Source organism: Platichthys flesus, chromosome 22 (assembly GCF_949316205.1).
Source record: "Platichthys flesus chromosome 22, fPlaFle2.1, whole genome shotgun sequence".
NCBI lineage: Eukaryota > Metazoa > Chordata > Actinopteri > Pleuronectiformes > Pleuronectidae > Platichthys > Platichthys flesus.
This window is the reverse complement of record NC_084966.1, coordinates 6,204,582-6,219,371: the sequence shown is the minus strand read 5'-3', so window position 1 is coordinate 6,219,371 and position 14,790 is coordinate 6,204,582. Positions and strand designations below refer to the sequence as shown.

General features: G+C 42.5%; 1 protein-coding gene across 3 annotated transcripts; it reads right to left on the bottom strand.

The window, feature by feature from the left end:
- Positions 1-5,211: 5,211 nt before the first annotated feature.
- On the bottom strand, positions 5,212-13,898 carry orc4 (origin recognition complex, subunit 4). Of its 3 annotated transcripts, none has more exons than XM_062380931.1 (14): positions 13,801-13,898; positions 8,875-8,935; positions 8,681-8,757; positions 8,062-8,152; positions 7,870-7,945; positions 7,691-7,776; positions 7,549-7,597; positions 7,305-7,456; positions 7,042-7,215; positions 6,805-6,891; positions 6,590-6,698; positions 6,386-6,481; positions 6,089-6,156; positions 5,212-5,994 (listed from the first exon to the last, which is right to left on the bottom strand). In XM_062380931.1, exons 1-14 carry the CDS (start codon positions 13,884-13,886, stop codon positions 5,812-5,814), a joined length of 1,395 nt encoding a protein of 464 aa, XP_062236915.1. In that variant the 5' UTR covers positions 13,887-13,898; the 3' UTR covers positions 5,212-5,811. The 3 variants fall into 3 exon arrangements, with proteins under 3 accessions (XP_062236915.1, XP_062236916.1, XP_062236917.1); XM_062380932.1 differs by lacking the exon at positions 13,801-13,898 and adding an exon at positions 9,697-9,767 and having other exon boundaries at positions 5,213-5,994; XM_062380933.1 differs by lacking the exon at positions 13,801-13,898 and adding an exon at positions 9,558-9,657 and having other exon boundaries at positions 5,213-5,994.
- Between the last annotated feature and the right edge of the window lie 892 nt (positions 13,899-14,790).

Here is a 14,790-nt window from a genome sequence, read left to right as displayed (position 1 = left end):
TTGAAACACTATCAGGAGTTTCTGCTCTCTTTTTGATACACCTCAGGAATCTTTGCTACTCGCCCCCCACCTCCTCACACCCTCCGCCTCTCCCTCCTCATCCTCACCCTCGGGCTGGAGTTCTTCCTCCCTCGCTGATTCTTACTGCTGTCACCTCCTCGCCTCGTCTCTCCTCGTTAAGGTTTAGCCGTGTTGTGTCCTTGTCGACCCCAAACATCTGGTCCGGACTTCACCCTGAGAACTAGATAATTTCACAAGTGTGTTTCCACTTTTTGATTTTGCAAACTTGACCCCACGCAGCCTAAGTTGTTGCTCCGTGCTTCAGCCATCCTCATAAGCAAGCCAAATAAGGTCTTTCTCTGACTCTGGATCCAACCAGTCTTTCTACTGCTTTCAGTGTTAACACCAACCTTTCTTCAGATTTCATCTCCTGTTTTCTTTTGAACTAGACAGACGGGTGGTGGGACATCGGGGTCCTGAAGCTCCTGAGAAACAACCGTGTCTGAAATCACTCGCTATATAGTCTGAATGTTTCGTGATCCTTTTATTACCCTATGTATTGGACTGATTGTATACCACAGTGCATCGTGGAAATTATAGCACAGTCGACCGCCATTAACCGAGCTAAATAGACCATCATGTATTGAGCTTTTTTATGAATTAAAGTGAAACGACAGACAGACGAGCGGAAAGCGAAAACAGAAATGTGACTTCTGGGACTAAAAAGGACGTCACTCAACAGAAGCAGTGACAAATGGAGAGGCGTTTGATTGAAATACCTGAAGGTTGGAGCAGATGCTGAATGTGTTCTTATTATTTATGCAGGAAAATGGGCCGAGTATGTTCTGACCGCACGTTTTTATTGTTAGACGACAATGACGCACTGGAAAACGAGTGGTGTCCGAAGGTGTTCACGCGGAGGAGTGGTTTCGGACACAACCTTGAATCTCACGTGTTTCCTCGCATTTCGACACACGAGCTGCTTTAGTTTCACGAAATACAAAATGTGCTTAAAACAACAACAACTGCTAGTTAGGTTCAGTTTTATGTTCCTCACACAGGGCTGACGTTAATGTGTCCGTTCTCCTGCTGACACTAACCAAAATCGCACGGCTATAAACCGCAGTCAGACGAGGAACCTCTCCTTCTCTCTCTCATCCTGGTGCCATTTCTATGTATCCATATTAGTTACTCTTGTAGATGTCAGGCAAAACGGATTGTATCTTGTCATTGTTGTGAAGGTAGCAATGACATGTTTGAGTCTTTATTTTCCTCCGAGGGACATTGAACACTGGTGCCGGCAGACCTGCAGTCTCTCCTCAAGTTCTGGGGCGGTTTCGCAGCATCGCTGTTTAAAATCAAGCGTGGTCCTTTTTTGTTTAGGTCGAGTGAAACATCTTTCTATCAAATCTTTTTTTTTTTTTTTAGGACAGTATTTATTCTGCTTCCTCTGTATGCACGTGTTTTCATTGAGGAAATCCAGAGCAAAGTTAAACAGTAAAAGATGTAATTGATTAACGATCAATTGGACAATTTCTAAGCTATATTAGTTTAGCACTTACCTATTCCCCATCTATCCTGTGATACCTGCTTTATTTATGTCAGTTTCAACTTCAAAAACTTAACTATTCATTTGAAAGGTTGCCCTGACTAATAACAAATTCAGGAAATGGAGGAAGAAAAATCAATAATCATAAGTTTTGTTCTGTGAGAGGGTGTTGGACTCCTGCCTCACCTCTTCAGTGACGGTTTGTTCCATGAGCTTGAGACTATTGCAACAACACAGCAAACCTGAAGGAAGTCAAAGCCATCGCCTTCTTATTTCCTTATTGTAGCACAAAACGATAGTTGCATCGATATTGCTTCCTTTTGCTGCGGCTGTTCTTTCGACTCCCCCGCGTCTCCAGAACAGCCGTGGGAGGTCCGCGTTGAGGCATGAAGAGTTAGGGACGAACCCCAGCAGCCCTTCAAAAAGTACTACCTCACTCACAGGGATTTCTTTGGGGGTAGTAGGCAAGTGTGGCAAAACAAAAAAGGAAACAATTACCAGTTTCCTCCAATGGAAAAGAGATACACAATTTCCTGAATCGGGATAAAGTCTCAGTTTCTCTTAAGTTTGAGACTGACGAAGCAAATTACCATTCAAATGAATTTTCTGGATTTTTACTAATATGTATTATCTTCTGTGAAAGATTTACAAAAAAGCTCTTATACCCAAGCTTCCTGAACAAGACAGATTGCCACTGTATTTTGAAAAGAATTCTTCATATTTTGAAAGTTTCCTGGCTGAATATTCAATCAATGAATCAAATGTTATTAATAAGAGGAAACATTCTCCCAATTCCAAGTCAGCAAAACCAGCACACGAATGTCCAAGCTAGTATTTGAACTTTAAAAAGTTGCATAATGTTGCTAAAAGGAGAATTGCAATGTAGTACTATTGCAATATTAAGAGTATAACTCCATTTTTCCTCCCAAACTTTATGTCCTCACCAGTATTTTAACAACCACGTGGATATTTCTTTTAAACAGCCGCCAGATGTTCGGTCGGTCACCTGCCAAAGTGGCTGATGGGTGTTGTCAAAGCTGTCAGCCACAGCTAAACAAACAAACAAACAAACAACAAACAAAGCGTGCCAGCATTTGGTTGGCAGTCCCATCCCAGAACGGTGGAAGATGTTGATTTCAGTTCGACAGCTTGAGTTTAAACTGCGCCTGAGAAACCGACCCAAACCGACAAAATACCATTCAGGGATTCAGTACTATGCTTTTCTAAGTTCTAGTGAGTTATATGCAACCAGTGCCGCAAACTACCCTACTCCTCTGTAGGATCAGCTGCAGGAGTGACTTTCAATACACACAACACACACAACACACACACACACACAAATAACTTGTAGCATTTTAATTTGTTTCTTTCTTTTTTAAATCCGTGACCTTGCATATTGATATATTGTATTTATTTTTTAATTTACAGGCCTGAGGTTTTGGGGATCAGAGCTCAGGTGCAACTCAGAATAATGTTGCAAGAGTTGGCACGTTTTACGGTTGTCGTTGTTGCTGTTGTTGTTGTCGGGAGGGGGGTGGGTTTGGGGGGGGTTTCGGTTGTTATTCAGGAAAAACTTCATTAATTCTAAAAAAGAAAAAAAGAATATAAACTGTAACATGCATCTTTCTATTCAGTCTACGGACAAAATCGACCGAGAATGAATGTTCTTCAGCCTCCTGGATTCCAGTATTGTGTGTACTTTGATGGATTGAGCCCGGCCCTGTGTAACTTTTAGAGGGCTTTGCGTCTGGCTGGTTTCGTGTGGTTGTGCCCCGTCGCCGTAGAAAAATACCCTGAGTAAAACCGGCGCACGAGATCCATTCACGCACCTTTAATCCGGTCACAGGACGAGCTTCATCTCCTCGGTTCCCCTCAGGACGTCACTATCCTCACAAACCTGCTGTCTCCACTCAATATCGCACCTGAACTTTGTTGTCAAACGGTGGATGAATGGATTTCTCTGCGCGCGGGCTTTTGTGTCTTTTTCTATCCCGACCTCCTCCAGCCCAGCACCTCACGTTGCTGTGCATATAAACTACCAGTGAAACATTTGTGTCTTGTTGCCCCCACTATTTTAAGCAGTCTAGGATCTGTACAGACATGAGAACATAAATACCTGTATCAACTATATACTCTTGAGCTGAATCTTTATAAGTGCGTGTTGAACTTCAGTGTTTCCTCTGCATTCATGTATACTTTTATCTTGTGTTTTTTTGACTCGGCAGCGGGGGGTCTGGCCCGGCTGCATGATAAATGTCCGTCACTATGCGAAAAAATAACTTTTAAGTTGAGCTCTGTGTAAGCTGAAAGCTAGAGGCTCATTGGTGTTGGAAAGAAACAAAGAAAGAAAGCACTTAAGGATTCATCAGCAGAAAATAAATGTATTGAATGATAAGCCTCAGGAGTTCCGTGAGGAACCGATTCGGGTCCCCCTATTGGTTATATTTTGACGAACCCCAGAAGCTCTCGAAGAGAGCAGTTGCAATACTCCATATGTGATAGTACAATCATCCACTACAGGTATTTCATTCCAGCATCTCAATCTCCTGCTTTTTTCCCACTCGTTGGTAAGAATTTTGGAGGAAACATTGAACTCCGGTGACCTCGCCACCAAGACTGTCTTGGCAGCAAGACGGGTCTGGTTGCCAGGCCTGAAATTTCTACAAAACAAAAAAAACACTAAAGCATTTTTGACCCCACATTACTCGAGGCGTTCAAGTTGCATCGCTGCTCCAGGATCTGCCAATGCAGCCTCTCACGGTAATGGTGTTCAAAGGGTTTCTGGTTTTCAAAGCTGGAAGAAAAAGTGATAAATCTGATCATTTATTTTGTTCAGGAAACTTCAGTGGGTTGTTTTATTAAATGATGAAAATGTCTTGTTTCTTTACTCCTCAAACTCGAGACTCTACGTTTTATGTTACTGATCAAAATGTGAAAATAGGACAAAAGAAACTGAGGCCTGGAATTTCAAAACTGAAAAATTGACATAAAGAATCCCTCTTCGTGTTCTTGAGCAAGAGTTGAGGCTTTACCAGCGCCAGGGTTTCTCACCCTGACCTCTGACCTTGTGGCCTCCCAGTGAAGGGACGAGGGAGGTTCAGAGAAAAGGGAAATTCCCTTTGCCAAGTATTATAGTAGAAGGAAAACATTCAGAAACCCCTGGACTCATTATCACAGAGGAGACAGAATTGATCCTTGATCAGCGCTGTGACTCCCGGCTCATGTCTGCCGGCCATGGTTTTTATCAGCTGAAGAGATCCATGTGATGTAAATAAATGTGTTTTTAGATTGTGAATGTTGATGCCTTTCTTTTTTTCACTGACTTGAACACATTGTCTGACTCGTACTTGTGTTTATTGGCAACTGCAGCTAAGAAGCTTTTGATTTGACAGTTTTCTTTGGACTTTATTTTTACTTTTACAATAGTTCATATTTCTACAGATCAACTTCTGCAGTGATACTCTAAATCAAACTAAACTATATAATAACTTTATAATAATTCATTACACCACCCTTAGAGGATATCTCCAAAAGAAAGTAATTTGAAAATGGACCATTACGGTTATGATGAATAAAGGTTATTAAAATAAATGCAGAGTAACTACATTATCTACAAAACGAGTTCAAATTACTAAACACTTTATATTTCAATACGGTGGTAGTGCAACTTTTAATCATTTATTTTATTAGAATTTTAAAAAATTTACAGTTTGTTGACTTTCATACAAGATTTTGCTTTTAAAATAATACCATATGAAACAGAATTACAATCTAATTACTGAGACTTACGCAAATTGAATTTAAGGCTGTTTTGTCTTTTCAAACTAAAGCATGTTGAACTCTACATATTCCTATAAGAGACCTGGTGCTCTGACTGTTATTAATAGACATGTTTACTGCATATATGTACAGTATGTTCCATGTTTTCTCAGGGTTTGTCCTCCCGCTACAGAATTCCCCCACTTGATGGCAGCATTGAGCAGATAAACCCTTCCAGCCAATCGGATGCACTTGACCTACTTTCTCATCTGCAAATCAATGACTACACTTTTTATTTAGTGATAGTTTATCATTTAATACATTAAGAAAACTCCTGATATGAAACAAATGTAATGGTTGAGTAGATTACACAGTCAGTTTTAATTCCAGTGCTTGGTTCTGGCTGTCCTCATTTTCACTTCGGAACTTAATATTGATTTGATCCCAGAAAAATCCCAGAAACATAAACAGCTTGTTTCTTTATGATCTTCTTTTCCAAACATCTAACCGAACGCTGACATGGCCCACTGCTTGACCTCGGTGGGGCATTGTGGGTACTTCTGCAGAGCGTCCATGATCTGACTGTGGTCCAGCATGAGTCTCATCAGCTGGTACTCCCTCTGGGTTTTGGCCGAGGAGCCGTCGACCGGTCGGATCAACTCCAGCTGCTGCAAGTGCTCGAAGGCCTGAGGGGGATAAAGGCTGAAGTGAGCTGTTGCTTTGGGATTATATTTCTTTCTAAATCTCCTTAAATGAAGAAAAGATTTGACAAATACGGACCTTCATGATGACCGGCTGCTCAAAGTTGTACATGGAGTTTGACTTCCTCTGCAGGAACTTCTTAAACTCTGAATGAAAGGACGTAGAGTCGACAGGTCAAATAATAAGTCATACATTTTCAGCATCACAGCTAAAAAGCTTTTATTTTGTAGTTTTTACGCCCTGCATCCTCCTTTAGACAATTGGTTAATTAAACCCACACAAATGGCTCTTCTTGTCCTTGCAAGTGCTAAAAGCAGAACGTCTATTTGCCCCAAGAGCCATTTGAGTGACAAACCAAAAACCAGGCCCTTGTACCGTTGTGAATCATCTGCAGGTTGAACGGCTCTCCCTCGTACAGGTCGTTCAGGTGCTTCATGGCGATGATCAGGCACAGCTCCAAGATGGACAGACCTATAAAATAAGGGGGGGGTGGGGGGTGGGGGGGGGGGGGGGAGTATTAATAACAATGCAAACTGCCAAGTGTCACTTAAGACCCCTCTTTTCATTTGAGGGTTTTACCATGGAGCATATTGGCCTTGGCGTCGGCGAAACACAGCCTGCTGGCCTCCAGGAGGTCGGCAGGTTTGATGGCAGGTTTGGCGACGGAGACGCGACTCAGACACAACATCTGGGAGGCAAATAAAGGAATAAGAAATACAGATGTTTCGTGTAAATAAAGTGTTGACCTGCTTGCAAACAGCAGATGGTATTTACAAGGTGTGTGTTACTCTCACCAGCAACATGTGCATTGAACGGTAGTCTCTGCTGGAGTTGTAGTGTCTCTGTAAAACCTCTTCGACTGATTTGTCCTCGCACAAAACCTGCAGGAGAAAGGTGGAGTATGTAGAACAGGTCGCAGCATGTATAAACCTGTAACCTTTGATAAAACTATTCTTTAGTAAAAAGGAGGATGTGATGTTTTTAGACTTTAGAGCTAAACCCTTCCGCCATCTGTGAGTTCCTCGTTTCACCTTGATACTGTCGTTCCACTCCTGGGCAAACTTCGTGTCGGGGAAATCATCCGGCACGCTGAGCTGGGTCTGGACCCGCTCCACGTACTGAGCCAGCGTGGCGCTGCTCAGCAGGTGGATCTGACGGTGGGAAAACCGCGACTTCACCCGCTTCTCCAGCAGCTCCAGGACATCCTGAAAAGTAAAAGTAGACGATCGCAGATGTACTTCAGGGACCGTGGAGAGTCAGTCTGTGGGAAATGAGGGAATGTTCGGAGGCTCACCAGTCTGCAGGTGATGCCGACCACGCAGATGGGGGCCTGGGCGGACTGGGAAACGTCAAGCAGGTTGTAGAGCAGGGTCTGGTTCTTGTGGTGGGCGAACAAGTCGAACTCATCCAGGATGAAGAGCACCGGGCGGCTGCTGCTGCGATCACCTGGACGACATTGGCAAAAAAACCTACCTTTCATCATGAGCTGACACAATAAATAATACTTTAAATGTCTGTAATTCAGATTAAAACAACACCTTTCTTTAGTGCCTCCAGCAGGAAACCCAGATTTTCTGCAAAACTCCCCTGAAAAGAAGCAGCAATGTGTTTTTGTGGCATTTTTAATTGTTAATATCAATGAGAAAATCACTGAACAAACAAAAACTCTTTATTACTTACAAACACTTTATCTCCGACGACGTTTTCTAGGTGGAGCTGCCGTGTTATTTCTTTAAGTGCTATTCTGTCGTCGGTCTGCAGGAGACCTACCGAGAAAAAGATCAGATCATATATACATGCATATTTTGGAGCCGTTGAATTGTGACTAAATAGAATGAGGTGTGGTGAGGAGCCTGTACCGTTGAGATGAACCTGTAGCAGGCTCGTCTGTGCTTCTTTGTCCTCCAGCAGGTCTCTCAACACACACCTGAGCAGCTGCAGACCCACAACACACAAACAGGGATGCCGTCAGACATAACCGCTGCCCTGGGATTTGAACAACTTTCAAAAACAATTCATCATCCTATTTCAGGCCGTCTAGCGAGGCTCACCATCGTTTTCCCTGCTCCCCTGGGGCCGACGATTAGCACCGAGTTACTCTCCCCGTGGATGGCCGTGCGCTTCAGCAGCTCCAGGAGGTGCCTGAAGAGAAGACACACGTTTTTTTGACTACAATTCCCATGATGCTCCTCCACTTGCAATATATGCATTAGTAATTAAACTACCTGCTTTATCTAATGCACTAGCTGTTAAATCCTCAGTGTTCGGAGGTGGATTTCACTCCCTGAGCAACACCCCAGATGCTCGTGTTGTGAAGGAGTCGTCTGGGAGCTTTTCCAACCAGCAAACTGGGACAGTGCTGTCAGCCAGGTAAGACTGAACTGGGTCACTGAGCTCCACGTCCTCTGTTTTTTATTTTTATATATAGATGACACTTCTACTACAGTTTCTATTTTAGCATTCAAGAGGTTTTCTTTGATTCTGTGATGAACCTTCTCAGCGACACCACTCCTTTGAATGGACAAAATATTTATCAGCAGCTGGTTTAATAATCAACAAATTGTAATTTTTAGAAAAAGTGCCAAAAAGTCCAGTTTCCTGCTCGTGGGGATTTAAAGGAATAAGAAGCTTTGAAGGAACACGTTAGTTTTCAGACGTAAATAAACGTACCTGTGTTGAGCTTCTACTCCCTCCGGCTTGTCAGGGAGCCGCTGATGGCAGAGCCGCTCCCTTAACATCTTCTGAACCTGTAAATTAAGCGGTGTTAAGTCATCACAGTGGCACATGATCAAGGTATTACTGCGTGGTAGAACTTGAGTGTGGGAATAACTTTAAACAGAGGATAAATACTGGATGATACCAACCTCTGTGATGCATTCTCCCACTGGCAGATGAGCATCTTGCACCTTCCTCTTACTCATGATGCTGGGAACGACAAAAGTTGTTCATCGGTTTAAATACATTATGTAAAGAATATCTCAAAGTAACTTTCCAGGTCATTGTTTGACCTTCTGTCTCTTGCAAGTAAGATATAATCCTTAATATTATATCAGATGGAGGAACTGCACCTAAATCCCATTTAAATGCTCTGACCCAGTGGTTGCAACAGCGTCGGCTCCTCTTACAGACCATATGCAGGACGTTGACACATTTCCACCGAACTCCCTTTCAGTATTCGTCAAATCAATATATAATCACGTTTTTGCACCTAAGCGTCAAAGCTGTGCCACAAATTCATGCCTGTCACTAATAAGAACAAAATACCGTTCAATTCGGCACATGAGTAACGCAGCAATATACATTAGTTTGAATGACATTTCCCTTTAAATAACTGTCTGATGCGGCACACGTTTTGCTCATAATACAGTTGGACTCAACACTCAAGTCGAACTCCTGTAGCCTAAGCAGATGCTATTCATGCCGAATTATCAAGCACAGAGTTATCATTTAGAAGCAATCGCGTTTCGTACTCAGCACTGAATCAGTGTTTAACAGAGTGAAAAGAGAATCTAATCTATTATCATTTCTGAATGGAGTTTGGTATCACTTTTTCACGATGTCGTCCGGACGGTGCAGAAGCACATTAGTAGAAATCACTCAGATCATGCGGTTACGTTAACGTTCAACAACGTGAACACAACAAAATAATGAAGACACAAACTTAAAGAATACAGTAGCTTACGTACTGAGAAATCTGAGTCTTCGCGGGAATTCTGCTTTGCCAAAGATGACGACTTCCTGTGTTGAATAATCTACGCGCGCTGATTGGCTGAGGGGCGGAATGGAGAATAAAACAGGAAGAAGCTATATTTTTAACTTGCCTTTAAAAAAAATCCTTAAATATGACATTTGCTTGTGTCCTTTATTTAGAAATCTTCATCTAACAAGTAGCCTAAGCCTCATTGTTTGATTAGAAATTAGCTGCAAATACAGGAAGTAAATAATTTCAGCTACAGTTAAATGTAAAGTTCTGCGCAGAATGTAAATAGTAATCATTCACCTTTCATAGTTTTAAATTGTGTTTAAATGTCTACTTACTATCTTTTTCTGGAGCTTTCAACATCAACTCATAGTCTTCTTCAGCTTGTGGCTTTTAAAATAACAATAGTGTGGCCTATTGGTCATTAAAAACACATCAGAATTATATTAAATGAATGTGTCCCACACTGTGAACTTGTAAGGCATCAGAAGCCAAGTCTGGAAACTACTGGCTTATTCTCTAACAATAGGTTTTTAAAGCATGTTAAATCATCCAGTATCTAAAATCCAAAAATATAAAAGTAACTTTTAAGTAATGCTGTCAAATATATGTAGTAAAGTAGAAAATCTCTGAAATGTGCACCAACAGCAGCATGGAATGAGACAGACACACACACACAATAATTTGTCTCCCAACAAGTAGGCCTACATTATAATTGTCCAATTAATTAACACACACCATTTAAATAATTTAATTGTTGTCAATGTTTATTGTTCAATTGTCCATCACCATGCAAACTACATTATTTTGTTTGTATTACAGGATTTATATTCCATCTCCAACCTCTTTTGCTTTCTTTGGGCAAACAAAATCCAATCAGGACTCAATCAATGAAAATAAGAACAACAATTGTAGGAAATATCTATGTCATTGTGACTTAATGTGGAGATGTGATGCATAGCATTAAAAATAGCTCCTCTAATGGTGGTAATTATGCATAATTAGGAATAAGATGTATTAAATATCCAAAAGGCCATAACTGCCACCACCGCCAAGGTTTTTGGTAAAATTAGGAGGCATGTTTCATCTGAATGGCTCGCGGCTCGCCTGCAGATCAACATCTCTTACTCTCCCACAATGATGATGAAGCTCTGGAGATACTTAAACGCCTCCCGTGGCTTTTGGTTGACTGATGAAAAAAGCACAATAAAACACCAGATATCTCGCAAATCGTCTCCCAGTCTGCGCTCCTGCTCGGCCTGTCCCATTATTCTGAAATACGACTCTCCGCTAGCACATTCGGCTCCGTGTTTGCCCTTAAAAATACATGAAGCGACCCTTTTTACAGCAGCCATACACAGGATTAATTGAACATCTCCTCAGGTTTGACCTTCACACAGAAATTCAGGCATTTGCACAGTAAGTTGCATCTTCTTTTCACTCCACCTCACTTAATTCATGAGTTTCATTTATTTATTTACTTCCTTTTAAGGAAATTAAATTGCTTTGCAACTGTTTTATTATTTTCAGATTGTCATACATGTAAACACAGATCATAGATAAGCTGAATTATCTGGGAAATAATTAAAAAACAGCAGTTGCTTGCTCAAGGGCCTCTGACTGAGAATTCCTTGGTTGTAATTTGGATATCATTGGTTTGTTTGTTTCTCTATCTCCTATAATATGATTATAATATTCCTGTAAAAAGAAAGTAGGTGGTTTTTTTTTTGAGAATCTGTTCATTGGCTTTAATTATTTTAGCGTGATGGTCGATGAAAGACTTGAGGTGTTACAGCCGGTGATAAAAGTTGTCAAACCTTCCAGTTAAAGTAATTAATTATCAACATTACAACAATTTACGTTAATAGTTTAATCATCTTGTTAACACATTGTGCCTCATTAAACGTGACACAATACCTCCAAGCTATTAGCAAAATATCCCCTGCTCATGCGATTATTATATTAATCAGTTTTATCACAATAATTAGGGGATGTTATTTAAAGCTCTACGTGTGAAAATTCAATTTGAATACTACCTTGTCCCGAGAAATTATGTGTCTGTTTAATAAGGAGGTTTATGTGTTTGAAGAATCACTTTGGTGGATGTGTATCTAAAAATCATACTGCTGGTATGTGTCCGTATAATATACATATTTCATTGCAGACAGAATTATTACTTGAGTAAAGTGGAGTGGCCCAGGATGATTGCAGGAGAACCTGTAACTGGCTTTGTGCATTATGCATGAGTTATTGAAATAAACTTATACATGTTCATGCATACTGTAATAATAATACAATAAGACAGTTATAGTTGAATATTTACATTATGTGAGAGGGTTTAAATGAGTTTAATCTCTTCCAGGGTTTCAGTTATTGAAATCCAATTAATCCAGTCTTGTTTAAAGGTTCAGTGTGTAGAATGTAGTGACATCTAGTGGTGAAGTTGCATGTTGCATGTTGCAGCTGAATACCCCTCAACTCAGCCTCCCCTTCCAAAAAACATAAAAACTGAAAAGGTGTTTAGTTTTTCCAGTCGGGTTTTTGTAAAAAAAAACATGGAGGCCCCGATAGAGAGGACTTGCTACCAATGTAAATATAAAGAACACATTGTAGGGTGAGGAAAACAATTTATAAGATCAGTGCAAACATCATGAGGATTATGTTATATTCAATTTCTCCCAATAGATCGCTTTCACCTAAAGAGCTTTAAGAGTTCTTGCAGAAAATAAACAAAGATCGAATGTGCTTCACGTGTTTATACTATTGTTTCGAGTACTTTAACTGTACGAAGTACGAAGTACTTTTGGCAGACAGTACTTTCTCTGACGGTACATGTTCATGTGGGGGGGCTGCGCAGGGTTCATGTGTCACCGAGCCCCTGGATGAAAAACGTGCATCACCTCGCACCCATCTGCGGGCTTGCTCCTGCCCGGGCGCATGCGCAGTGCGGCTCTCCATCATTCCCAATCTCCCAGTGTAGGAGAACCAGCGGAGGCAGGAGAACTAATGGGTAGGCTTCTTCTTCTTGTTCTTTCTCCCCGGGCTCACAAACAACACCGTCGCTCGCTTGCCGCACGGCTCCAGCAGCGGGACGCGCTCGCCGGCACGCCCGGGTAAGGACGCACGGCTCCCGGGTTGATTTGACGCAGACAGAAACGTTAGTGCCTGAAAAGCGTCTCTCGCTTCTGCCTCTTCTTCTTCTTCGCTCCCCCCCACCCCCTCTCTCCCTCTCTCACCCTCTCTCTCGCTCCCTGCGAACGCAACGGGTTTGCACGGGCTACTGCTAGCTAGCATGCTAAGCTAACCCGTGCTAACTCGGCCCTGGCCCTGGCCCCTTTGGCTCCAACCCCCTGCGCGGGGCCTGGTCGCTTTTCACTTCGACAATTCGAGCACGGAACGGGGACCGCGGGCCCCTCGACGAGCGCGGCCCCTGCTGCGGTTCGCCAATCAAACGCCAAAATGTCGCTAGCGTAGCCGAGCTCTCCCCCACCTATTCATTATCGTTACAACAAGCTAGCTAGCAGGCTAACGGGAGCTAGACAGCTGACGCTTGGCATGCTAACCCCCAGCTATTTCGGATGCTGTGTCCAATGCATCAAAAAGCCCAGTCAGACAGGACCCATGTCGCTTGTTGACACGGTCCGTTTCCCACACGGAGGCCCGCAGGCGAGGGGGCTCGGGCTGCACGTCTCGCCCGGTGATCCAGCGAACAGCCCCGTGCTCCACACGGTTGTTGCCAAAGCCCTAATAAAGCAATACTTGGCACAGTTGATGGGCTGCCTTGGCTAATGGTCACCAAGCTAATTAGCCCATCTACCAACGCTCAGGCACCTATGGTCGATCTGGTTGTGTGCACAGTAGCTGGTTGGCGTGCTCTCCAGCTTTGGTGGGGGGGGGAAGTCGTGTCCTGTGGCATCTTGCTCGCCAACTTGTACGGCTGTCAACTTTGAAGGCTGCTGCAGGACATTAGGGCTAATTTACCCTTTAAGCTAGCCCAGGCTGTAGCATAGGGTTACAGCAATATGGGAAGGCTAGGTTGAGAACCAGTGGCTTTAATGGAGCTAGTTGCAGAAAGAGCAATAGTACATACCTTGAGTGTTTTGCTTTATTGCAGTTTTCAGTGTATTCCCCTTTTTTGATCATGCTCCACAGACCGTACATGCCCTGTGCAGGCATTGCTACCTGCACTTAATCCCTGCTTTATATGACAGCAAATGACAGACCCTCCTCACAAAGCACTTAATGCATTGCCAAGGGTCTGATCACAGGTATACAGCTCTAAACGCAGATTCAAATGCATAAGAATGCACCAGGATTCGTGGTCAGAATTGGTTCAGGGACAGTTGTGGATATGAACTTCTCACTTTGTGCATCATACATGAAAACAGATCCCAAACACTGTCTGTATTCAAGGTGACGATAACAGCTTTACTTTATCTGTGTGGCTGACACACATTTACATTTGACTGTTTAATGGCAGATCTAAATGCACCTGAGAATCTGATTCCTGGTGTCACCTGCCTCAGGCTTTATATGGATACACATAATGTTTGCTGTGCTTAGAATTGACCAGACATTAGATCACATTAAGACTTGGACTGTTCTGATGCACGTTCGGGTTCAGCACGTTTTTCTTGTCTATTAACGTGTGGGCTGAGATTAAGTTCCATTGATTTGTGCAGGCCTGACAAATATTATCCTCTCACTGTTATTGTTTTTAATCAACATTGTCTATTTGACACTGTAAAGAATCAAGGCTCAGCGTCGGTACAGGGCTAGGTGGAGAATTTACGACAATCCAAATTGTGTTACGCCTCAGTTGTATCCCTTTTGAAGTGGCTGTTTTCTGATCTGCGTCACGAGCCGGTGGTTCAAGTTTAGAAGCCACTGCAACAGCTAGTTGATAGAAGCTCAGTTTGCTGTCGTGGACGGCAAGGTGAAGTTTGGGTAAACAGACAATGTGAATACCATGCGTTCAGCTCCCATGATCCCTCCCATGAAATAGTTGCTATTTTCCTGTAAAACATGTAAAACAATATCTCTGTGTGAACCACTTTAAAAATACTAGGTCATAGGAGAA

What these genes read in the sequence shown, in the direction of transcription:
- orc4 (XM_062380931.1), bottom strand. Translation starts at nt 13,886, where the DNA reads ATGCCTGCACAGGGCATGTACGGTCTGTGGAGCATGATCAAAAAAGGG. An exon ending in GCTGGAGGCACTAAAGAAAG is followed by an intron (nt 7,457 to 7,548) that starts GTGTTGTTTTAA and finishes AATGTCGTCCAG; the next exon opens with GTGATCGCAGCAGCAGCCGC. An exon ending in GTTCAATGCACATGTTGCTG is followed by an intron (nt 6,699 to 6,804) that starts GTGAGAGTAACA and finishes TTTGCCTCCCAG; the next exon opens with ATGTTGTGTCTGAGTCGCGT.